General features: G+C 38.2%; 1 protein-coding gene across 5 annotated transcripts in view; it reads right to left on the bottom strand.

Moving 5' to 3' along the window:
• The window catches only part of inpp4b (inositol polyphosphate-4-phosphatase type II B), a 235,419-nt gene that overhangs the window by 161,722 nt on the left and 47,034 nt on the right, over positions 1 to 26,663 (bottom strand). For 4 of the 5 annotated variants that reach the window (XM_046835884.1, XM_046835892.1, XM_046835901.1 and 1 more), the window contains one exon: positions 19,611 to 19,727. In XM_046835884.1, coding sequence (XP_046691840.1) covers positions 19,611 to 19,727 — 117 coding nt within the window. Of the gene's footprint in view, positions 1 to 19,610; positions 19,728 to 21,358; positions 21,494 to 26,663 lie in introns of those variants that run through there. The other variant, XM_046835915.1, reaches the window with a different exon arrangement.

Below are 26,663 nucleotides of genomic sequence, written 5' to 3'. Positions count from 1 at the left end.
TGTTCTGATGTGACTTGATGAGAAGATAAACGTGTTTGGCTCAGATGGTGTCCAGCATGTGTGGCGACACCCTGGTGAGGAGAACTAAGAAAATTGTGTCTTAACTACAGTAAAGCATGGTGGTGGCAGCATCATGGTCTGAGGCTGCATGATTGCTGCTGGTACTGGGGAGCAGTGGCTAATTGAGGGAAACATGGATTCCAACATGTTCTGTTCTGAAGCAGAACATGATGCCCTCTGTTTAGAAACTAGGCCGAACGGCATTTTTCCAACATGAAAATAACCCCAAACACACAACCAGGATGACAACTGCCTTGCTTAGAAAGCTGAAGGTGAAGGTGATGGAGTGGCCATTTATGTCTCCAGACCTGAACCCTATTGAGCACCTGTGGGGCATCTTCAAGCGAAGATAGAGAAGCACCATGTGTCTAACATCCAGCAGCTCTGTGATGTCTTTATGGAGGAGTGGAAGAACAACAACCTGTGCAGCTCTGGTGAATTTCATGCCCAGGAGGATTAAGGCAGTGCTACATAACAATGGTGCTCACACCAAATATTTACACTTTAGACACAGTTTTGACATGTTCACTGAGGGTGTAGGTGATGTGAAGAGGCCTAGGGTGCAGTCAGCATTCCAGGTCAAGCCGAAGGTGTTCAATAGGGTTTGATCTCAGAGCTCTATAGCAGGACACTCACAATCTTTCACTCCAACCCATGTAAAGCATACCACACCATGACCATGCCATACCATACAGCCTGAGTGCTTCTACTACAGGCAGTGTTCAAGGAATGAAATCAGAATCAGTCTAGCGTCGGATTCACCTGTGATCTGTTAATACAATTAACCACTAATCTGTCTGAGCTGGTGATACCGTAGCAGTCAGCAATATGAAAGAGTAGTGAAAACGGAGCTGTGGAATTAAATTCCCAAATGGAAAATCCATTACCAGATTGATCCAGGTAAATCCTGTTTTTGGAGACCTGGAATGAGATTTAGTAAGAAGAGAGGTTTCATTTCAAAAAGGAATTATCAGTGTACATTAGAGAACAAGTCTCTTGTGTTCTGGAGTATAACACCACACCATATTATGAATCTATCACTAGAAATAAAGTGCTAACTCAGCACTTGAATCCCGAGCTAAAGGCTGCTTTTCCGATTCTGTGCTTGTTCTCATTCGCCTCAGGGCTAAACTGCATCTCCTTGCGGTTGCTCTGTGAAATCAGCATTTTTTTTTTCTTCCTTTTTTTCAAATTAGGCCGAGTTTTTAGATTTACATGACTGCATTTAATTGGCATTGCTGTTTCGTGCTCTGAAGGCCTCCTCAAGCACGGCATTTATTTATTTCACAGCCAAATATCCGCCCTAATAGCCTTCCATTCGGCAAGACACTAGATAAATACGTTTCCGTTAATACGGTGCCTTGCGCAGGGTAGATAGAGCAGCTGGAAAACTGCCGAAAACTGCCGTAAATGATATAACCCATATTTATTCTATATATTATGTATCATACAACATTTATACTTGTACATAACTTCATCATGTCATTTGAGCATGTTATCTCCCGACATCTATGCACAATCTTTTCGCAGTACATTGTATATGAATATGTATATACTTATATTATTACCCACTTCACCTTCTGTACATTATTCACCCTCACCCTTGTACATATGGACCCCAAACTCCACTGCTATTTATTTATTGTACTGTAAATAGGCCACTTATGGACTTCTGGTTAGATGCCTACTGAATTTCATTGTATTGAAATTCAAAAAGAGAAGGAGAATACAACACATAAACACAAATATTTAAGGTAGAAAAAACAAAACATGAAACAGCCAATAAAAACATTATATAATTACGTTACATACGGTATATGTCACACCACACACATATTCGTTCATGACTGTTCCCCTAAGGCAGAGAGACCACTCCACTCTGACTCTTTGCCTTGTAAACTTCAGTGTCAAGCCTCGGCACTTTTAACACTCCAGACAGACTTTGCATTTTAAAAAAAAGCAGTCGATTTAACTGTGTTTTGTTCAGGGCCCTCCGCAGCCATCCGCCTATGTCTGGGCGTAAAATTGAGCGCCAGCTTTATTTTATTTGAGCGCCACATTTGTCTAACAACTCGCAGCCGACCAAGCTAATTCTCTCTCTGGAGGCCTGCCACACGCTGATATGTTGGCGCTATAAAATCCTGCAGCAGGGTTCCAAATAGCTTTTAATATTCCATGCCACAGAAAAAAAAAAAAACTTGACCGTCCTTACAGGCGCCCTGTTAACAAAATAATTCACCACTTTTCAGCTCAATGGCTTCAATGCAGACTACTTTAACAAGAAGGGGTTTCACTGTGCTACAAGAATGCATTTGGAAGACTTTCAAATATTACATGGAGCACAAAATGAGAATATGGTCACAATTGGGGGAAAAAAAAAAGAAAAAGAAAGAAAGAACCCAGAGCGGAGACAGTGCGGCCATTCGCAGGGAACTCGATCTTCTTTCTCCGTTCATTTCTCCTCTTAAATGTTTGAAAAGGGAAAAAAAATTATTACACTCTCCAGGACGGGTGGGACATCTGATAATGTTGAACAGACTCGCTAGCTGTCGAGGCAAAGGAATCCAAATCGTAAAAAAGATTTGACAATCGTAAATATAAATCACTGGCTCACACCTGGAACAGGAAAGGCAGTAATAGAGTGCTTATCGAGGTGATTCCATTCAAACATTTCTCATATTTATACAGATTCTTCTCTCAAAAGGATGACACAAAAAATACAATGAAATCGCCTTTGGGTGTGAATTGTGTCCTGACAAGATCTGACACAATCAGTCAGAGAGACTGTTCCCAAAACAGTCATGTATACAACCTCACATGTTGGACCGTACGCTAGTCTGGAAACTAGTGAGTACATTTCAGTATGTAGTACAGGTCCAGAACTTACGATGGTGTGCTGATGACCCGGCGTTCGAGACATGGCCTTACCTACCCAAGAGCCTTTAAGAATGATCATCAATATGGGGTAGTATACTGTAATTTATTAATGATTTAACAAATAACAGTATATAATGTAGCAAAACAGCAATTTACACTTCCGTAATGTATAAACTTTACAGTAATTATGTAGATAGAATAGCCTTTATTGGTCACATAAACATTACAGAATGGCAAAATTTCTTCTTTGCATATCCCAGCTTGCTCAGAGGCTGAGGTCAGACCGCAGGGTCGGCCATGATACGTCGCCTCTGGAGCACAGAGGGTTAAAGGCCTTGCTCAAGGGCCCAAGAGTGGCAGCTTGGTGATACCAGCGCTTGAACCCCCGACCTTCCGATCAGTAACCCAGCACCTTAACCACTGAGCTACCACTCCCCTAATTCTCGAGCGGAGGGCGGAGCCAGACGTGCTCTGTTTCAGCAAAAAACACAGAAAAAAATAAGCGCACTAACCGAGACGATTGACCGCTGGCAAGAATAAGGCAAGAGTAAGGCAGCCTACCAACATATTGTACCACATTTATGCTGCTACATTTGGCTGCCATGTAAAAATTACAATATTTTTACAATTTTGTCTGATTGCTATCGTCATTGTAAAATCGCAAGTCGAACCATCGTAATTCGGGGACTAGCTGCAAAGTAAAAAAATCATTTTCCAGCACTTTAATTTATAAATATGCAAAGATTTTCTGGTGCATCAGAGACAATTAGCCATCTTTCCCCACAAAATTTGCTCAATCACCGTTAGGGGCCAATATACGTAGTGTCAAAAACAAACATTACAAATAAGTCAGAGTTTCAGAAAGGTTTTCTTAACAACACTGCTTAATTCATTGCGCATTATCATTTTCTATATATCTAATAGGGTATTTGTGCTCAAATATGTATATAGTGTGGTTTGCTCTTACTATTACTTTTTCCTGTCTCTTGAAAATACAAGGAAATAACAAAGTCCTCTGTCCTGAGATTAAAGTGACCACTGAATATCTGAGTTTTGTTATAAACAACTAACCAACTGTTTACAGTGGAGGATAAATCTCAAGAATGATAAAGATGGATTTGGACTGTAAATAATATAAACAGTCTGGTAGAATAGCTCAGGGCTGCAATTGCTATGAACAGCTTTGCATTTAAGTGTCCATCAGTGATCATTTGATAACCTCAACAACGATGACACTGTAATGAATAGACATTCAGTGTCAACCTATGAGGATGGGTTCCTTTGAGTCTGGTTTTTCTCAAGGTTCCTTCCTAATAGCATTTCCAGGAGTTGTTCCTGGTGACTGTAGCCACTCGCTTGCTCATTAGGGACAAACTTATGGGACTGATTAACGAAGCTAAAATTTATATTCACAATCTATTTACTTAATTAAAGCTGCTTGATAAAAGCAATATACAAATAAAAATGCAACTGAACTTTTTGATCAATCAAAATCATCAGTTTTATACCTACATCACACACTTACTTGGATTGTTCAATTTCTAACATAGTTTCACAAAATGTTTGACAGAGGAAGATGCAGTAGCAGTAGATTTTCTGTACTTTGTTAAGATCTGAACAGAAGCATCAGACTCAGGTAGGAGGTGTGGCCTAATGTTTTACAAGTAAAAGGTGGCTTTGTATAGTAATGGAGAGTGTGTTAGAGAAGTGAAGAAAAGAGTGCAGGCAGGGTGGAGTGGGTGGAGAAGAGTGATAGCAGGAGTGATTTGTGATAGAAGGGTCTGTGAAAGGAAGAGTTTATAGGACTGTGGTGAGACCGGAGATGTTGTATGGATTAGAGACAGTGCCACTGAGTAAAAGACAGGAGGTGGAGCTGGAGGTAGCAGAGCTGAAGATGTTGAGATTTTGGTTGGGAGTGACGACGATGGACAGGATTAGAAACGATTTTAATAGAGGGACAGCGCATGTAGGACGTTTTGGAAACAAGACGAGGGAGGTGAGATTGAGATGGTTTGGACATGTACAGATGAGGGACATGGGGTATATTGGTAGGAGAATGCTGAGGATGGAGCCCCCAGGAAGGAGGAAAAGATGAAGGCCAAAGAGGAAGTTTATGGATGTGGTGAGGAGGACATGCAGGTAGTTGGTTTGAAAGAGGCAGCTGTAGAGGACAGGGGGGTATGGAGACGGATGATCTGCTGTGGCGCCCCCTAATGGGAGCAGCCAAAAGAAGAAGTACAGTGTATTTCCATATTAACACAGTAATATTCTGCTATTTTATACACTTCTACTATACACTGAACGGGCGAGCTATAAGCGTCCTTGGGTGTAGATTCTATCTGAGTTATGAACAGAGAGAAAGAGTGAGGTTTTTCTACTATAAAGTACAGCTGATGGGAAACGAGAGCAGTGGGCAGCACTGACATTAACCATGTTATCTGTCAGGCCTAATGATTGTCTTTCAGACATGACCTGAAATATACAGTAGGTGAGAACATAAAGCACTGGGAATGTAGAAATGCCTTAGAGGTAGAGGAGGACTGATTCAATCTGCACGCGCTCTCTCACACACACATACACACACACACACACACACACACACACACACAGCCTCCTTTAGAAATCAGGAAGAAAACCATCAGTTCTATATTTAAAAAATCTTGGCACCTGCCAATCTCTGCACATCATTTGTCAAGTGTCTTTCCTAAACTCCACTCGTCTTTTCCCCTCCTTTCAGCCAAAAGAAGAAAACCTCGGCAATGTGACAGCGACTAAACAATGTGGCGTCAAAAAAAAAAAGAAAAGAAGGGAGCGGGAGGGCTTTTCAGGCTGTCTGACAGGGAGGTGTTATCAGCCACCGAGCCCGGCTGTGCCCAGCCAGCCGACTCTGCTGTAATTGCTTCCATCGAGAGTCTCTGATTGAAGCTGTTTGCCATTCAGTGCTTATCTCCAAATGTGCACTCTGCTGATGGAGCCCGGCCTGCGAAGGTAGCGTCAGCCTCACGCTAACCTCCGCTGGGATCTGGAGCCTGCCTGAAGCCGAAATCGCTATTCAAATACAGTAGCAGACATTTAGTATGGAGTAATAGATGGAGAGAGCAAGGGGAAGGAACAGATACAGGAAGAATAGGGACAAGACCTTGAACGGACCACAAAGACAGGGAAGAAGAAAGACACAATCTCTATAATGAAGAAAAAAAAGCCCAGACATTTTTATATAACGAAGTCTAAAGTCTAAGCTTATTAGTTGAAACTTTGGTAATTTGGAGAGTATTAATATTGGACTTTAATCAGTTAATTTTTATTGCACCGTAGTGCTGTTGAGTTCGCAATTTCTTTTTTCATTATATTATTATTAAAATATTAATATCAGCAGGTTTATACTGATGCACTTGTTTCAATAGTTACAGAGTCGAATGGAGGTCACACCACATAATCAGAGGCTAATATATTGATTCAAAATGTGTCTTTTTAACAATGAAATATGAAATTATGTAGTGAGTTTTAAGTCTTTGAACGTGAATGTTTTCTTCCTTTTTATTTATTTCTTAACAAAAAATTATATAAATGGAAAAAAAGCATTAAAAAGAGGGAAAAAAGCACTTGAAACTGCCTGCAATTGCAAAAAAATCAGGGCAATTACAGTAAACAAGCATTATGCCAGACACCACACCAGCCTGGTTGTTGATTATTGTCCTACAACCCACCTCCAAGGGTCTTATTCCCAATTCCTCAAAGATATTTTTTTTTAACACTGAGCCAAATCATTGTTGCACTTATTACCAACGAACACTGGTTGCTGCATTGTGGTGCTGTGCACATGATCAACACAACAGATTGCTTCCTCAAGAAGGAAACCATCATCTAATATTCTTTGTACTATATTTAAGATTCGTTTCTACTAGACATGTTCAAGTAATTGAGGGTATCATGCTGGCTGATCCTAAGCTCAGATGTCTATGTACAGTTCTGTAGGTAATCTATGAAAACAATTCATTCCAAATTGTATGTGCAACAAACTAGACTCCCATCAATCATTAAAGAAAACCCCCTGACCATAATAAAATGCTTACAGTTGATAAGAAAACCACTCAGAAATAACAATTATTTAGGTATCATTATAGATCATTTGAGCATTATACATTAGTGTATCTGTCATTTTCCCAAATGACCACAGACGGCCCAGGCTGATGAGTTACATCCTGGATGTATGTGCCAAATTTACACAATCACTGCAACTATCCAACAGGAACCTCACTGCAAAGACCAGGTTTAGTTATTACTTTAGTATGAAGGTAATCTGTTCTGGGAAACTAAAGACAGTAGCAATTAGGACTGAAGTAAAATCATTATATACTGATATTCAATTCAATTCATTTTTATTTGTATAGTGCTTTTAACAATGAACATTGTCTCAAAGCAGCTTTACACAGATAACGTGGTGATTAAAAGTGATTATGTTCTTTATAAGAAAGTTTGATATGATGTGATATATAAATGATATAATATGAGATATGATATGATTAATATGAGATATGATATTATATATGATATATGATGATATGATATGATCATTATGAGACATGATACGATATGATGTGATATATAATTGATATGATATGATATATGATGATATGATTAATATGAGATTTGATATGATATATGATATAATGAATATAATATGGTATGATATGATATGATATATGATGATATGATTAATATGAGATATGATACAATATGATATGATGTTATATATAATTAATATGATATGAGATATGACATGATATATGATGATATGATTATTATGAGATATGATATGATATGATATGAGATATATGATATTATTGATATTAGATATGATATATGCTATTATGTATAAGAGATATGATATTATTGATATGAGATTATATGATACAATATGATATGATATGATATGAGATATGATATGATATTATTGATATGAGATATGCTATATGGTATTATTGATATGAGATTATATGATACGATATGATATATGATATAATACGATATGATATGATATATGATATGATATGATATGAAATGAGATATGATATATGATATGATACGATATGAGATGATATATAATATGATATATGATATGATATATGATATGATATGATATGAGATGAGATATGATATATAAACATATTTAGTAATGTAATGCTCGATTCTAGACAGCATCATGCTTTCACATTCATTTCTGAGCTAGGGTTACTAAATGGAATTGTACATCCACTGTATGTGTGTTACGACAAAGTTGGAGCTACACAGTTGCATAGGATGTCTTGAGATTGCGCAGCATTGAATTTTCCGTTACTTGAATAGCCCTATGCGTAAAGCCAGCTCCATGAAGACATGGTTTACATCAGCTGGACTGGCAGATCTTGAGTAGCATGCTATAAAGCTCTGATCGCACCCTAAGCCTCTATGCTCTACCACAGACAAACTTGGAAACATCTGCCCAGAAGAGTAAAAAATACGAGGTGGTATCAAAAAGTTTCGAGACTATTTTTGTAACATGCCAACAGATGGCAGCACAAGGCTGCACGCACAGTCACAGGGAGCACTGACCTTTATAAGTCAGTGTAGCAAAAGATATCGTCCCGTGTACATCGAGATTCTGACCACAGGCGAATGCTGTACTGCTGTGCAAGGGGACTATTTTGAAGAGGATAGTGTGAAATAAAGAAATAAAGTACTTTCTTATGAACAGAGCTCGTCTCAAAAACTTTTCTATGTATGGACTGGATGTTAAAAAGCACATACAAATCTTATATTTTTTGTTTGTCCACAAACGTTTGTCCATATAGTGTACAGTACCTGTAAGTGGATGCTTATATACTCTAATTATATATACTATATTTCAATGTGCATTCCTAATTCATGCTCAGTGTTCCTGAGACAGGAAGATGGACTAATAAATGTATTCCTTGTGTTCAAAAGCCCTACTTTTAAACCAGGTTATACTTTATCCAAGAACATACGAAGGGCTTATGACTTATTCACATCGTTTCTCATCGTTTTAATATTATATACAATATAAACTGTTTATTCAGGTTCAGGCAGCTACTCATTCAGCACACAGGGCTGTAGAGAGCTTTTGATGCACAGATATGTCTCACGAGGTAAAAAGGTCATTGAGGTCAAGCCTTCAGAGACAGACATAGAGACAGAACATTCGAGAAAAGCTGGGGAATGACTGACAGTCTGACAGTACCACACTGTTTCACTGGAAGAAGGAGGCACAGGGTCAAGGTGTACACCTGAATAACGTCGAGTGCTGCATGCATCCTGAATAGAGACAGCCTTCCACAAATGTAAGCTTGGTTTAAATGGCTGTGTATGCAGACTGTTATTAATATTAGGTGATATTCAACTTAACCCCCATTATAAAATTCAATAGCACATAATGTTTTATATCTGAAAGGATGCAATGCTGCAGTACAAAATAAATCTATTGCCTAGGACAGATCATAGCAAAGGCTTTTAACATTGAAAAGGAAAAAAAATTACTATATTAGAACTAATACATACTTTAAATACCTTATAAATACCTAACAGTCGTAGATATTTTGCACCTTCGTGGCCCAAAGCTTTTGTTATTATTTAAAGTTACAATTAGCAAGTAAATCTATACAGTTAAAATGAAAACGTTTTAGTTAAAGAATCTTTTTTTTCTTCTTTATAAAGACAGAACATTACAACCAGCCGATCTCAGAAAGATCGTCTTGGGCAGTTCAATTGCAGTGGAAAAACAATTCAATCCTGAATCAACCTGGTGCAGGAAAGAACCCAAATACGTCATGTTTTTTTAGTGTAAAGTGATGCAGAAACATGATGCCTTCTGGAGATTTCAGAGCATAAACCAAACTAAACAAAAAAACAGAGTGGATTCCACTTCATGTGGCGTTTGGACATTGGACCTCTTTGAGTGTTTAAAGGCTCTGGCATGGAGAAGCTGATGTTGGATCTATGATGATCGCAATGTTGAGCTATTTTATGAGTTCCTCAGTAGCTCCTGGTTCCATAATCTCAACTGATTGTATCAGACTGTAGAGAGAACAATCTTACATTCCAGTGCTCATATTAGTTCTCACTCTCCAGTGTTCTGTATTGTTTAAAGACTATAATCACACTCTTTATGTCACCCAAATGAGGATGGGTTCCCCTTTTGAGTCTGGTTCCTCTCAAGGTTTCTTCCTCATAACATCTAAGGGAGTTTTTCCTTCTCACAGTCGCCCCCAGGCTTCATCATCAGGGATAAATACACATCGTTTACCTTAACTGTTAAATTCTGTAAAGCTGCTTTGAGACAATGTCTGTTGTGAAAAGTGCTATAGAAATAAACTTTACTTGACATTCTTAAATATTAAATCAGATTTGAACATTACAACCCAACTGATCTATTAAAGAGCATTGAAAAATGCACAATCATCAGTAAATTGCAAGTTCAACTCTTAACAATGGTGCAGGATATTAGTGAATATTACAACACAAACGCACTTTTTCTGAATGATTATGGTCCCCAATTGCCATTCAATATTACCGTAATTTCCGGACTATAAAGCGCACCCATATATAAGCCGCACCCACTGAATTTTACAAATATTTTAATTTTTAACATAAATAAGCCGCACCTGTCTACACTAATGTACTTTACACAGGCTTTAATGAAAGACACGTTACAACGAGTGAAATATGTTGCTCTTCCTTTAGGAGCATAGCGGTATTTTGGGAATAGCATGCCAGAAGCGAGCTCTCCCTTCACTAAGACTCAACGCGTTACAACGGCTGTATCTAAACAGTAGCTGACCAAGAAAGTCATTGTTTACTGTCTTCCTCCTTCCTTTCACAACTATTTCTCTCAGGAGTTTATCTTTTGGCATCGTCGTGCGTTTAAAAATCACCGATGGAAGTTTTTCCTCCCGATGCCGTGCAGCTCAGAACACGTTTTTTCATTTCCGTTCGGAAATTTCATTGGTCAAATGTTATGGGGTTCAGTTTTTTGACTTGAAGTTTGTGAAACCGGGAAAAACCCAGAAAAAATTCATATAGTCCGAAAAATACGGTAGTTTTTACAATTGCGGTTCTCTGATTAGGCATTTTCGGATGCTTTAGCTGAATGAATATATTTATGAATATAATTTTCATAAATGAAGCACTGGAACAGAAAACATTGCAAGCAACTGGGAGTCGAAGTTTGGAAAGACGACTCTATATGTGATTGCAAAGAAATAGCAATCGTATAGAGGATGTTTTATTAAAAAAAAAAAAGGATTATTTCCCCTGTGTTTGGAGACTTTGGTGACATCATGTATCATTCAATATTGAAGAACTAATCATCCTGATTGAGTCTAGGGTCGGCTGTGTATACAACGTCTAAATCTCATCTGTATAAGTGAAAGTTGCTTCCCAAATCATCTCGTAATTTGATGCTTATACGTAAAATAAGCACTTTAAGAAAGTGTAGGTCATGAAAATGGTGTTTTAAATTAGAATAAAGTCCAATTATATGACTATATTCCAATATAGCACTATTAAAACCTACTTTTATGAATAAAAACACAAACTGAGAAGCTTTTCCATACCCACAACACTGACTCCATCTCTTCTAAAAGGCCACTGCCACTAATTACAGCACATAACACAACTGGGATTTGAACTCAAACCTCCCACATCTAAAGCAGCAAAGTGTGAAAGAGGAACAATGTGTCCTAATTAACAGCAACGCTACTGTCAGACAAAGAACTGTACAAATGCTAGGCAGAGGGAGTGCTGGATAAACTCAGCGGGGGTTCACCATATCATTTATACAGGATCAGATTTAATCTTCTTATCGTGGAGAGCATTAGGGCAACAGCAATCAGCGTTACGCAATAAAGAAGGCCAACGACTACTGCCTGCTGCTGTGCGTTCTTTCTTTCTTTCTTTCTTTCTTTCTTTCTTTCTTTCTTTCTTTCTTTCTTTCTTTCTTTCTTTCTCTATCTATCTTTCTCTATCTATCTTGCAGGTCATCTCTGTTTGTTATTATACTGTATATGCATGAGCTTTTGTTTGATCTCCCTTATCTCCTGTTCTCTATTCTCACACTTTCTCTCCCTTGGTCTCTGCTCTATCACTGTTTCCTCTTTGATCTCCTTTCCCACTGCTCCTTTTTAACTCATCAGCCTACGTTCTCTGGATTGCTGATTGTGTGTGTGTGTGCGTGTGTGTATGCTGGTGGTGGTGGTGGTGGTGGGGCTGAAGCAAATGCATCACAGCAACTTGTGTGAACAAATCTATATAAGCAGAGCTGATGATCAGAGCTCGTATTTGTGTATATACGTGTGTATGGACAAACGTTAGAAAGCAAGTGTGTGTGTGTGTGTGTGTGTGTGTGTGAGATAACGTCGGATGTGTATGACTTGCTTTTAGAATATTGTAAACATCAGTTCACTACCCTAGCTGCATTTGCCCCTTTATGTCATAAATACAAGCTGTTTTTGCAAACTATCCTGATAGCGTTTTGGACGCCTTTGCCTCTGCTCATTCACACAATTATCCAATCAGCCAATCATCCTGCAGAAGCGGAATGTGTAAAATCATGCAGATAGCATGTCAAGGGCTTCAGTCCAAGTGCTCACTCCAAATGTCAGAATCAGGAAAATTGGTTTTTGGTGCCAAATGGGTTAGTCTAAGTATTTAACACACATCAGCCTTTAAAGTTTGTACAGAATGGTGAAAAACAAACAAACACAACTGTACAATGGTAAAAAACAGTCTAAGAAAATGGCCAGACTGGACGCTCAGCATATATTCAAAATCCTTTCTTGATCTTATAGGGGAATTGTTGCGGTTGCTCACAGTACAATTAAAGTGAAATAAATAAAAAAAAAAGAAAACATTTTTTTTTTATTAAATTAGATATTAAGTGAAATCAAATGTGTAGCAGCATAAAAGAAAAAAATTTGTGGCAGAAGTAAAAGAAAAATACAATACAACAATACAACATCGCAGGTCTCACCACCAGTGTTGTGCTAGTTACTAAGAAAACAGTATTTTTTAAAGTGAGACTAGCACAAACTGAATATATCACAAGGATTTCTGAAATAAATAACAAAACAAGCTGAATAATATATTCACAATCACAAACTAAAGTGGCTTCTGCTGTTGTGTTGAGCTCTTGAAAATGTTCCCCTCTTACAGCTTAAGTATAAAAACTATCGACAATGTAGAACAGAATACCGGGTTAGCTTCTAGCTTCTAGCTTCGTTGAGGCATGGAGTTTCTGGAGGTGTTGCTATCGCAGTAGATACGAGCTTCGAACCAGAAAGACACAGCTTACATTTGACAAAAAAGTTTTTGTCTTTATACTCAACTAAAGTGAAATAATGAGCATATTTCCACTTTGAGAAACTCGTCTTGCTCTCGCCTCGACTTGCCATTACTGCCGCACAGACCTGAATAAACTTCATGTTTACAGTGGTTCATCCACCAGTCCTACAATGCGTCTCTGCTGTAAACAGGTCAGACTGTAGGCTACACTTCAGCCAGAATTAATTCATTTGAATAAAGTAACGGGTAACGCACCATACGGTAACGGTAACGGACTTACTTTATTTAAAAAGTAACTGTGTTACAGTAACGCGTTACTGCCCAACACTGCTCTCCACAGTCCAATAAACTTCCCTTTCACTCCTGCTATCACTCTTCTCCACCCACTCCACCCTTCCTGCACTCTTTTCTATTCTATTCTATACCTCTATAAGCATTGACTGCACTATATTTGTTCGTATAAGGTGTTATATACTAATAGTTGGTTTATATTAGTGACACATTCCAACAAATCTGTGTACGAACAAGACCAATGCATTTACATATATGCAAAATTAGACCACTCGACCTCTACCCCTGTCTCGGACCGTAACCTCGTTTCATAACTTCTCATTTGAAGTGAGTTGTTCGAATTAAAATTGGCATGTGTGAAATGGTGATGATTTTGATTGAAGGCACTTAAAAAGCACTCTTGGTGCTCTTGAGAGTGCGTCTGAACACATTTGTCTTCTCCTCTCTTGACAACGGCTTCTGTTCTGGCTCGTGTGAGCGGCGCGCCGTCGATGCATCAGAAATATGCACAGCGTGAGGCCAGGAGCGCACAGTTCTAAAACAGCTCAGTCACACTCCGAGACAAGAGAAATTACTGTATGATTACCCATGATACCGTTCCACAGGCAACCGTGACACATTCATTAAAGCAGCGGACAGTGGATAATTGCTTTCAAGTGACAACAAGTTGCATGGCCAATAATAGTCTTGACGTTTTAACGGCTCCCTATGGGAGGTAAATGAGCACTAAAAGGATGAGAAATCTTATCAGCATTCACCACATGCCTCTCTTCTTCTCTTTTAATTCTCTCTTTCCTCCTTCCTTCCCTCGTCTCTTTTGCATTCTTGCAATCTGATTGTGAGTAATATACAGCCCTGTAAAGTGTTTTATGTCTTTGTACTGGGCCAAGAGCTAATTTGCTAATTGAACCCTGAAGAAAACAAAACAAATGCTTTTCAGCATAACGCATGGCATAAATTTGCATGTACGACCAGACAGATAAAGTTCAGCCCAGGAAGTGGTGAGATCTTTTCCTTGATGCGTCATTCCTCCACCCTGAAGAACTGCAGACCCAAACTGTGACACCTTCCCCACCCCCTCCAGCACATCCCAGAAAATCAAGGAGCCCGCTCTCTACAATCAGACCCCTGTCACCCGCTTCTCAAACTCTACCTTCAGCCCTCCTTTTCATTCTCTCATTGCCTCTTGTTCTTCCTGCTCACTTATTCATGCAGACTCAGCGGGTTCTCTTATTCGTGTGAGCCTGATACGCTTAGTGCCGGAGCTGCAGGCAAGAAGGAAATGGTGCTCAGATGAAACATGAGGCGCAAAGGCTCTGTTCGGGATGCCGTAGCATTGGATGGCAAAAGTTATATCAGAAATCTCTGTCTTTTTCCAGACATATGTACAGTGTAAAGTTGGCACGTTGCCTCTGTTTTCAGGTCACTCACTGAGAGAGTAATACAGTCATCGTCTTAAAACACCAAGTGAGCCTGCGGGTGTTCAGCTTTGGAGAACACTGTTTTAAAAATGCTACTCTATTACAACCCATACTGTTTTGCTCAAATAGCCTTCTGATCCAGAAAAAGGGGATCAAGCAAACACATTTCAACTGATGGCACTTAAAGGTTCTGAAACAAAGCCTTCGGTAAACTCATCACGTCTCCCGGAGCACGCACAAAATGAACGCTGATGCTACTTCAACCACAGGGAATGAAACGCTTAGAAACATCACAAGGCCCCATATGGACCTCTATCCACTGCCTTGTGAAGCCAGAGAAACGTAATGTTCTAACACTTTTAGACAGCAAAGGGAATCTGGTTTATTTCTAAAAATTCAATATAAGCCTAAGTGTCCACACTGCATATTACAAATGACCAAATCGATTGAGGCTGTTTTTTTCCACACACTGGCAGTTATAGCAATGATGAGTAATCCAGGGCTGATGAAAGTGAGCAAACTAGCTAGGGATCAGCACAAGGATTTCAGTGCACATTTCATTTATTTGATATGGGTACATATTTCCATATAACCCAGGAACGCTTATTTTACATAATTTTCAGCTTTTTGAAGAACGACAATCTACATTCCACAATCTACATATACTGATTCTCCATCATTGAACATGTAAATGCTCTGGCACGGAGAAGCTGGTGTTGAATCTAGAATGATCTCGGATGTTGAGCTAATTTGCTAATTGCTCGGAAGCACCTGGATCCACAACTCCAACTGACCGTATACGACATGAAAAAAAACATGAAAAATTATTAACAACTGACCATAATTATATTCCCTGCTTCACATCTATGAGTACTGCACAGAACTGACAGTCATCACATTATCTGTATATGTTACACACACTATGGCTGCTATATACTGTACAAAGTTTTATAGTAAACTCTCAGTCATAGCTGGCACACAATACTGTCATTTGCACTACCATACACTCTCACACTTTATGTACATTACTGATCTTTATCCCTATTTATTACCCACACTGTCTATACTGTCTCATATTGTCTGTATTGTCTTGTATAGTCTGTTTTTGTCTTGTCTTGTCTGTTTTGTCATGTATAGGTTTTATTTATGTATGTGCTTTTGAGAGTCACAAACAGCAGGAACCAAATTCCTTGTGTGTGTCAACACACTTGGCCAATAAACCTGATTCTGATCTGATTCTGATTCTGAGAATATAGGGATATAAAATAAAGTAAATACATAAAAAAAAGTATAAAGTATAAAATATATAAAATATTTATAAAAAAAAATATATATATATATATATATATATATATATATATATATATATATATATATATATATATATATACACCTGAATTCCAGAAAGGGATGAACATTAACAAAGATCTGAATAGCCCAAATCTACAGTAGGTCTTTTCTTCTGTCAACCTGCCTGCATTCTGCTTTTTATCCACAATGATGTTCTTGGCACTAAATTTTTATGTCAAGAAATGCAGCACCCTGAACAATTTGATTCGACCTGATGCCAAGTCAGCCTTGTTGCAAGAAGCCTTCCTTTCCTTTCTCAGATCATTAACTGCCTTTCAACAGGAGACACAAGAAGCTCTTTAACTATATATATATATATATATATATATATATAGTTATATATATATAGTTATATATATAGTTAAAATATATATATATATATATATATATATATATATATATATATATATATATATATATATATATATATATATATATATATATATATATATATAAATTTGCAGCTATAGATTATTTTAGTAATCGAATAATAAATACTTTTTTCTTTATTAAAGAGCAAAAAATAAATATAAAAGAGAAAATAAGACGGCCTCTTAAAGTCATTTATTAACATTTTTAGGAAAAATTACAATTTATATTGCAGAAATTGCACACAAAAATATCTGTGAAAACTAAACCCATTTAATGCATTTGATTGCCATATTACATCAAACTGCAAATACAAAAATATAAATAAAAATCATCAATAAAAATAGCAAAATCAATTTCAAATTACCCCAAAAAAAGAAGGTAAACGCGCCCCTTTTATTTATATATAATTCAATTCAATTAATTTTTATGAACATTGTCATGAACATTGTCTCAAGGCAGCTTTACACAGATCATGTGGTGATTAAAAAAATATATTCTTTATTAATAAGTTTGTCCCTGATGAGTGAGCTGGTGGCGACTGTGGCAAGGAAAAACTCCCCAAGATGGTATAAGGAAGAAACCTTGAGAGGAACCAGACTCAAGAGGGAACCCATCCTCATCTGGGTTGCACCAAATGTCCATTTAAAGCAGATATTAGATGTTGCAGAAAGGATCCCAACCTTTAAAAACTAGCATTTTATTTGGCCTGAATCTTCTCCTCACCCCTCGCTGTTTTCTCCCCGTTCCTCCATTTTCCATTCTGCAGCATCTTATATGTTTGTGTGTAGTTTAATAGACACAAAGATTTTTTTGTATTTCGATTACTCAAGGAATCGTTTCAGCCCTAATAAAATAATCATTTTTCCCCCAAAAAAGTTCAATTCTTGAAGAAATCATAGAGAAATTAGTGACACCTGCTTCAACTTATGCCTCATGTTCCTATGGGTTCCTCTGTTTTTTTTTCCCCAATGTCTGGAAATATACACCACAAGCAATGATTACATGACTGTAAGTGAACCAGAGTATGAGACAAGCAGAAAATAAAGGTAGACAATCTGATTATTATGCAGTGACAAATATAATAGCCTGGATTGGCTCACACTTTGGAAATAGGAAAAAAGTACAGAAAGCTCTCACTGGGGTCGTACCCTCAAATCTATGTCTTTAGACAGACAGGCATGGGTGTAGAGGAACATTAAGTATAATTGGCCATTAAAAAAACACTGTTTACATTGGTTTACCTGTAAAACATGGGAAGATGCATAATTAGACATAGACTTACGTGGAATATAAGTTAATGGAAGCGAAGATACTACATGGAATAAAATTTGGCAAAGCCTAGCTGCACTGTCAGTCTCTGAAATGAGACATTAATAACAAACTCATGTTCATTAGACATGCACCACAGAGGCTAAACAAGGTTACGCTTTCCCGAGAACAGGAGGGAGTCATCCAGCAGCACTGTTAGCTTCGAGGATAGCTTCAGCTGCAAACTGAGATAGGTGCTTGTGCACACTGGACCATTGGGCCTGAATGGAGCAGAACACCATCTATTAACACTGTCCATCTAATTATGGTTCGCATCTCTGATATCTCCTGTGCTGTACTTAATGGCCATAAAGCCATTAAAAAGCCCACATGTAGCACATCAGCTACAAGTAATAGGTGTAGCTGTAATTAAAGATCCAATTAGGAAAAGCAGATAGTCTGTGATGCTGGAGCAACAGGGTCCTTTCTCGAGACAGCCATCTTATAAAATCAAATTAACCTTATACGTGGCATCACCGAGGTAAAGGCGGCAATATATTTGCTCAGCATGATGACCTTAAAAGCAGCTATTTAATTAAAACGCGTGTACATCGGACATGGACCTTCCGCTTTATGCAACTTCATTCCAACTGTTCCCAAGGTTAATTAAAACGAACAAGCAAACAATCATGTAACCATTCCGTCGAGGGCACGCTTGTTTGCCTTTTAAAGACCTTTTTTTCTGTCTTTATATACACCAGTGGATAGATCACAAAGCAATCACTAAGACTGTTCATGTACATCCAAGGAGTCATTCATATTCTCATATTAGAGATGGCACCAATATGGGTATCGTACTGAAACCATTGAAATATGGTGGATCGGATATAAAAGAAAGCCGGATCTGATATTGAACCGTGTTAAAAAGGGCAAAGATTGGAAGTGGACTTGGAAATGTAATTAATTTTTTCAAAAATGGAACTATCTATCTATCTATCTATCTATCTATCTATCTATCTATCTATCTATCTATCTATCTATCTATCTATCTATCTATCTATCTATCTATCTATCTATCTATACACACACATATACATATACATATATATATATATATATATATATATATATATATATATATATATATATAAGATTAGATAAGAAAGAATGTGAGTGTTGAAATTTGATTTACATTACCCTCCAAAACAGGTGAGTGATACTGATGAATCATGCAAAATATGAAACAGAAAAGTTTCATGTTGTCTTCACTAAAACAGACCAGAAGTCGACAATGTTTATATGTAAACAGTCCAGGTTGGGTAACACTTAACATCCAAGCTGCATTTAGAAGAAAAATTACAAATTTTATATATCGACCCACATGCAAGAAGTCATGCTGCCTGATTCATATATTGGGCACTCGGTGATCAAACTTTGGGGGAACACAGCTGATAAAAGGCCAATTCTGAAGCCATGAGCCGCATTTACATACGTATAAGTGAAGGTCTTATATGTACTAGAACATGCTTATTACATTGGAAAAGAAAGATGAGTAAATAAAAGCAATTAAATAACTCTTTTTGTTATTCCTCTGAGAGGATTAACTGGGGATACAGGATCAACATGAGCACAGAAAACAGCTCTGGTGTTACTTACCATCTGGTGGTGCTTGTCCTTCACATCGTAGACACTGAGCTTGATGAGGCTGTCCTCGTAGACGGGCCAATCGGGCGACAAACTCACACCAGTCAGGAACAGGGGATCTCTTGTTCCCTGCCAGGAGAAAAAGAGGACCTGAGAAAGGGTCTACGAAACGTAGAGAGTGCTGCTGAGTGAGCTAACAGCTGTGCACACATACAGGGGCTCGATCCTCGTTCACTCGCAGAGTAAAAGAAGCGAGTTTATTTGGAGGAAGGCCTAGAGGGAGGTTGGGAAAATAAGCTTTCTGGAAACGTGGAGATGGAGAGGCATGAAAAGCTACACGAGAATGGTTTTCAGGGAGCGTTTATCTAGACATGGGTGCGGGACAGAAAAAAAAAAGAAGAGACTCAAGCAGAGAGAGACACAGACACCCCACTGTAATAAACCCAAATCCACTCCAGCTCAAACAGCATCTGCTCTAAAAAATCAGTAGCTCTGAGAGCTAGCCTCTGATCCGTTTCCCAGAATTCCATGCTTCTCTCATGTGGGCATACATGGTGCATTTTGACCATTTTAGACCTGTTCTCTGGGGAGTAAAGCATTTATTCTGGCACTTCCTCAGTCTATAGGGTGTGTCAGGAACACGAGATCATTGAGAGATTGAGTGAAGAAGGATAATGAGCAGCAATTACACACACACACACACACACACACAAACCCAACCCACCCCCACACACACAAACAGACCTAAATGCCCAGTAAACATTACTACAAGCCATTTACATGAAAAAGATCACGTCTTGGGTGCGATAACAAATGAAACTCTGTTCACAGACAAAAGCAGGTCTGCAATTAGTCAAGCTGGGATCGATAACCGTGCAGTCTATCCATTCAGTTATCTGTTTATCGATGTCGCAGACATCTTTTTTCTTTGCCTTTAGGTCTTTCGGCGTTTTGGAGATTGTGGAAGGAATCAACAGAATAAAAGTTGAAGTAGGAAACCAGCATCAGCATAGGGGGACATGGAGCCATGGTATTATGCACATCATACCTTTATTTGAATTGTCATCTATCTATCTATCTATCTATCTATCTATCTGTCTGTCTGTCTGTCTGTCTGTCTGTCTGTCTGTCTTTCTGTCTGTCTGTATGTGTATATATATATATATATATATATATATATATATATATATATATATATATATATAGTTTTTGAGAAAAGTATACACATTTTACCACAAGCTTGTGCACAAAATGAAATTATGATTTCTATTTATTTATTTAGTGCAATATTTTCTTGCTGTTTATTTTTTATGAACCACTGACAGAGGTTACATAGAATTTTGCATTGTCACTATATATATAATCTAAATAGGGTCAATTCTAAATATAATGGCATCAAATATGTTTACTATAGTTCATTCAATTGATACAAATCTATCTGTCAAAAAGACCCCAACCAGGAGTTTGTTATGTACAGCATCCATCTCCAATCTCCAACCAACAGTCCATTCACTGCTGTCTCATTTATACATAAATCTTTAAATCCACAGAAAAAAAAACAGGCTACTATTCGGTCCGTAATCATTCTAAAGACACTATTTGTCAGGATGTTCAAAATTCTCTCCCACACAAATCCTCCGAAACAGACTAAAGCTCTTTACTCTTTCACAAAACAGCCTATCAAAGCTTTGTGAGTGCCTGTGGTGCCGTACCAACCCTGCTACCGACCGATGCCAATGCTAATGTCACGCTGCACTCACCAGCATGCCTGCAGCAGACAGAGAGCGGACACGCAGTGCAGCTCAGCCAGATGATGGATGCAGGGACGGTCCAGTTAAAATGTCCCGAATCAAAGTGAACAGTGAAGCTGTCTTACTTTCTGCTGTGGTGCTGTTTACTGTGCAGCAGGGAATCTGCTCTACAGCTCTGTAGTCTGCTTAATGGACCCTCCTCACCACTAATGGCTGGAGTACATAAAAAATAAAAAAAATGCTGAGCTGAGTTTCTGTGTGTGTGTGTGTGTGTGTGTGTGTGTGTAGAAAATCACAGGGGTGGAGGAACAACTTATAGATGTCCAAAAAGCGATCAACATGCTCGAAACACACACACGTACAGTAAATGTACTCATTTGTGCATATCTTCAGACTTTAAACACAAACATACACAAAGTACCTACTTTTTATTTATTTATTTATTTATTTATTTATTTATTTATTTATTTATTTATTTATTTATTTATTGATTTTGACGTCAAATCCCATGGCTCGGCAGAGAGACGTGGACATTTTTAGAACGGGATTTTCCCCAAAATCCAGGAGATTAAGAGGGCAAAATACTTCTCCTTCTATAAACACACACACACACACACACACACACACACACACACACACACACACACACACACACATTTATTGCCATAAATGTCCATAGACATGACTTCTGTTCATGCCAGTACCATACTGTACTTATTGAGTAAGTTTTCCATTTTAACATGGCCCCTGGTATATTTATGCTGCTGTGTGAATGTCCACACACACACACACACACACACACACACACACACACACACACACACACACACACACACACACACCTGAATTTAGGCTCTTTATGAAAAAAAATATGCCTGCAAAATGTTCTTTCAATGAATCAGATTTTAAAGCATTCCAAAGCATCAAAATTTCTAAATAAAAACACACACACAATTTTCTACTCATCCTCCAGACAGAACATCACTTAATCAGCAATCACCACCAGCACACCACACTGCTTGCACATTTCCTTAGAGACCAGACAAATATTAGCTGTTTGACTGCTTGGCTCACCTCCTTCTCTCTTTCCCTCTCTCTATCTCCTTTTCTCTCTCTTACCCTTTATTGTATCTGAGTTCACTATTTCACTAATTTATTGCCCCATACCTATTCAATCTGTAATTCACCCACGTCCTTTTGTCCTTCCAAATTGGCTAAGACTGCATTTTTTTTTTCATTCCATTGTTTCATTTCTTTTGTAAATTTTATGGTTTGCCCATTTTTGCTGACATGCTTTGCTTTTAAGGTTGGCAGTAAATACTATTAAAGCAACACTGAAGGGTCAGAGAAGAGGGGGAAAAAACAGAAAAAGACTGAATTAGCACAAAGATGCAGAATTATACAAGCGAGAAAACGTTTGCTTTCCACATTCTTTCTAATACATTTGCAGAAAACGTGTGCAGTTGCTTAGAAAGGAGTGAAGGCAGAAAAGTGTGTATTTAAAGTGTGTATTTAGTATTTAGAGAGTATTTAGTGTATGTATTTAGTATTTTTGTTTATTTTAAATGAAGGGGCACAAAAAGTTAGTAGGCAGCGCACAATGGATTCATAACCTACAGACAGATGCTGACAGTATAGTTATTTATTTTCTGTATTTATTTTTTTATTTATTGATACTAAAAATGTTAAAATGGAAACAATCATATCAGCTACTATAAAGGATATAAATAATAGTCTATCTGGCTGATCATTTTAATTTAATGATTGTTCTACTTGCACAACGCTCTGTACCGTGCTACTGCTACTACGTGCTACTTTTTTCCTTGTCTTATGTTGTCTCTTATCTGTTTTCTTTATTGATTTTATAAGCGATGTCCCAAGCCCAGATAAATGGGGAGGGTTGCTTTAGAAAGGGCATACAGCGTAAAAACATGTGCCAAATCGAACATGTGGATATAAGAGATGTAAACTTGAAAGATAATGCAAATAATGATAATAGATTTAATACAAAAAATTAACGATTTCAACACTTATTCGTTTTTGTGTTCTCCCCCCATTTTGTCTCCCCGATTTGACCACCGTACATTTACATTAACGGCATTTGGTAGATGCCCTTATCCAGATCGACATGTCCCATTCATACAGCTGAGCAATTAGGGGCCTTCCTCAGGGGCCCAGAAGTGGCAACTTGGTGTGACTGGGATTTGAACTCACAACCTTCGGGGACAAAGCGTAATTCCTTAATCACTAATCTACCAAGTTAAATCAAGCGGCTTTTTCTGTTCGTTCAGCCATATACAGTAGAGTACACAGTGAAATTATACAACATTTCTGCAGAGCCAGGGTGATACTGAAAACAACACACAAGTAGGACATTACATAACGAGCGTATATGCAAACGAGATATAAAGCAGTGTCAGGACAGCACAAACCAGTACAGTAAATGTGTTATAGTGCAAATTAATTGTTCATATAATAATAAATACTGGTCATGTAAACACTGGTGGATTAGAACCATTCCAGTGAAGATTGAAAGGTTTAAATATGTACGCATGTATCTGTATTAGTCTATTTCCATTGTATCGGGAATTGAATGGCTTTTGGGGAGAAACTATTACACGGTCTGGACATGGTCCCAAAGGCTTCAGTACCTCTTTCCAGATGGCAAGAGGATGAAAAGTGTGTGTGAGTGTGTGTGGTTACATGTAGCTGTCCCCTTGAGAGGCTGAAAATTAACTTGCTTTCTCCAGAACACTTGAAGCCAAGCTTTGCATTATTTAAAAACTGCTGCTCCTCCTGCATCATAGGGCAGGTTTCCCCTCAGGGAAAAGTACGATCTACTCTCAAAGTTTGCCAACATCCTACCAATCACACGCACCTGTGGTATTGGAACATCTTATTATAGATTGCTTCAATGAGGTGCTTCGCTGTTCAGGTAAAGGTTTTTTATTTGATTCTAAACTGTGACTGTGCTCAATCAGCTGCAAGAGCACAAGTAGGTACAGGCACTACCTGTGTGAGAAGGCTTGGGGTTTAACCCAGTGTTCCAGTTCATTCCAAAGATGTTCAGTGTGGTTTACATGTTTTCATGGAGCTCAATTTAACAGGTGCATTTGATTCTGTACAATTGTGTGCCTCCATCTTTGACAATAGCTTAAAGAAGAATCACATATAAATGTGATTATCAGGTGTCAAACCTTTTGCAGCACAGCAAATTGGTGGGAATTAACAAATGAAATATCATGCTAGAGCAGCTTTGAGCACCTTAGTTCCAATAAAGGGAGACTTTATTGTTACAGCATAAAAAGAGTGTGTGCTTTCCATTATCCAGCAACACACACCAATGGGTGTAAAAGTCATACATGCCTACATGCTTTGAGACAGAGCATACATGAGCTCACCAGTGTTCACTACATTAGTATTGCGGTGATTGACAGAGTATGCCCATCTCACCCAGAAAAAAAAACTTTCTTTCGGCTTCTCCCATTAGGGGTCGCCACAGCGGACCATCCGCATGTTTGATTTGGCACATGTCTTTACGCTGGATGCCCTTCCTAACGCAACCCTCCCCATTTATCCGGGCTTGGGACCGGCACTAAGGCTTGTGCAACCCTAATGGTTGGGGTTGGTTCCCTGACCAGGGATCGAACCCGGCCCGCAGCGGTGAGAGCGTCGCATCCTAACCACTAGACCACCAAGCACAGCCAAGTTAGTTTTTCTCCACAAATGGCAGTAGCACCTCTGTTACAATTGTAGTGAAAATGCTTTTCTGTTGTGCCACTTCAGACCAACCCTTCAAAAAACTTCAAACACAATTCAATTATATTGAGTGTTTAGTAAAAGGTTCGGGTAGAAAAATTGGCCAGTTTGATACAAACCAGATGCTGTTTTTCTCTAATCAGTCCAACAAAACAACGGACTGACAAGTTGTTTTATATACTAATTTCTGTTAAAACAATTTTTTATTATAATTGCCTATCAACAGTCCCTTAAGGATTCACTGGCTAATTATTAAACTGTTAAGGCGTCTGCATATGTTTTCTTCAAAAAAGGACACCCAGAGAATCATTAAGGACATCTGTCTAGTAATTCCTGCTTCTAAACTCTATGCATATAAGGGGATTAAAGCTATATAACTCTGAACTGCAGTTTATAAGGTACTGGATTGGTGTGCCTAATAAACTGTTAATTCAATGTATGACTTTTCTATTACTTTTTCCACTTGTGAAGAAAAAGCCTGAAGACAAACGATATATCCTTTAAGTTACCACTTTTTATGGCAGCTTGTTAAACTGCTGTTTATAGGTTTAAGTTTAATATGTGTATAAATTGGCTCGTAAAACAAACAAAAAAAAATCTGAAATAGGCCTATTATTTGGGAGAAGCTAAAGGTTGTAAATGGTCTCGGTTTTAAGTTTTCAGACTCCTGCAGTTTGTCAAGTGTGTATTTTACATGTCGGTTCTATGAATCACCACCGCTTTTGTAGAATCTCTTCCGACTGACACAAATACTGAGCTCGTATATGCTGCTGTATGTACAGTAACTTTTGTTTGACTGAAAGACAAGAAGCGGAGCTAGAGGTAGCAGGAATCTCTGGAATCTCATTAAGATTTTCATTGGGAGTGACGAGGATGGACAGGGTTTGAAATGACTTTATTAGAAGGACCATGCAGGTAAGACGGAGACAAGATGAGAGAGATTATGGTTTGGTCATATGCAAAGGAGGAGCTGAAGGGCAGGGGGAAAAGAGGAAGGTCAAGGAGTAAGGTGTGGTAAAGGAAGACATGCAGGTGGTTGATTTGAAAGAGGCAGATGTAGAGGACAGAGTAGTATGAAGACGGATGATTTTCTGTGGCGCCCCCTAATGGGAGCAGCCGAAAGATGATATGTATGTATGGTATCTTTTGCCACACCAAAAGTCTGTGCTGTTCCACAGATACAGTCTTCCATTTGTGCTACACGATTCAATAATACAAAAGTATACAGAAAAAAAAATTCTTTACAACGAAGCATATATATTATGTGTGGACCTGGAATGCCCTCCCAACACCCACATCCTGCCTTTAGATTTATAGTTCATTTTGACTTCAATATGAGGTTTGTGCTATTTTTCTTGTATATACCTATAGCAGAGTGTTCCCATTTCCAAAGATACACAGAAGTAACCTGAAGACAGATATACAATAAATGTGATCCGTGCAAGGATCCAGAGTAGCATAATATATCTGTGTGTAATGCTGCCAATTCAAATATTGACAAAGGCATTCATGCACATGACTGCAGTCCAAGAGAACGCACCTGGAAATACTTTCT

This window comes from Silurus meridionalis, chromosome 2 (genome assembly GCF_014805685.1).
Source record: "Silurus meridionalis isolate SWU-2019-XX chromosome 2, ASM1480568v1, whole genome shotgun sequence".
NCBI classification, from domain to species: Eukaryota; Metazoa; Chordata; class Actinopteri; order Siluriformes; family Siluridae; genus Silurus; species Silurus meridionalis.
This window is presented reverse-complemented; position numbering and strand designations above follow the sequence as displayed.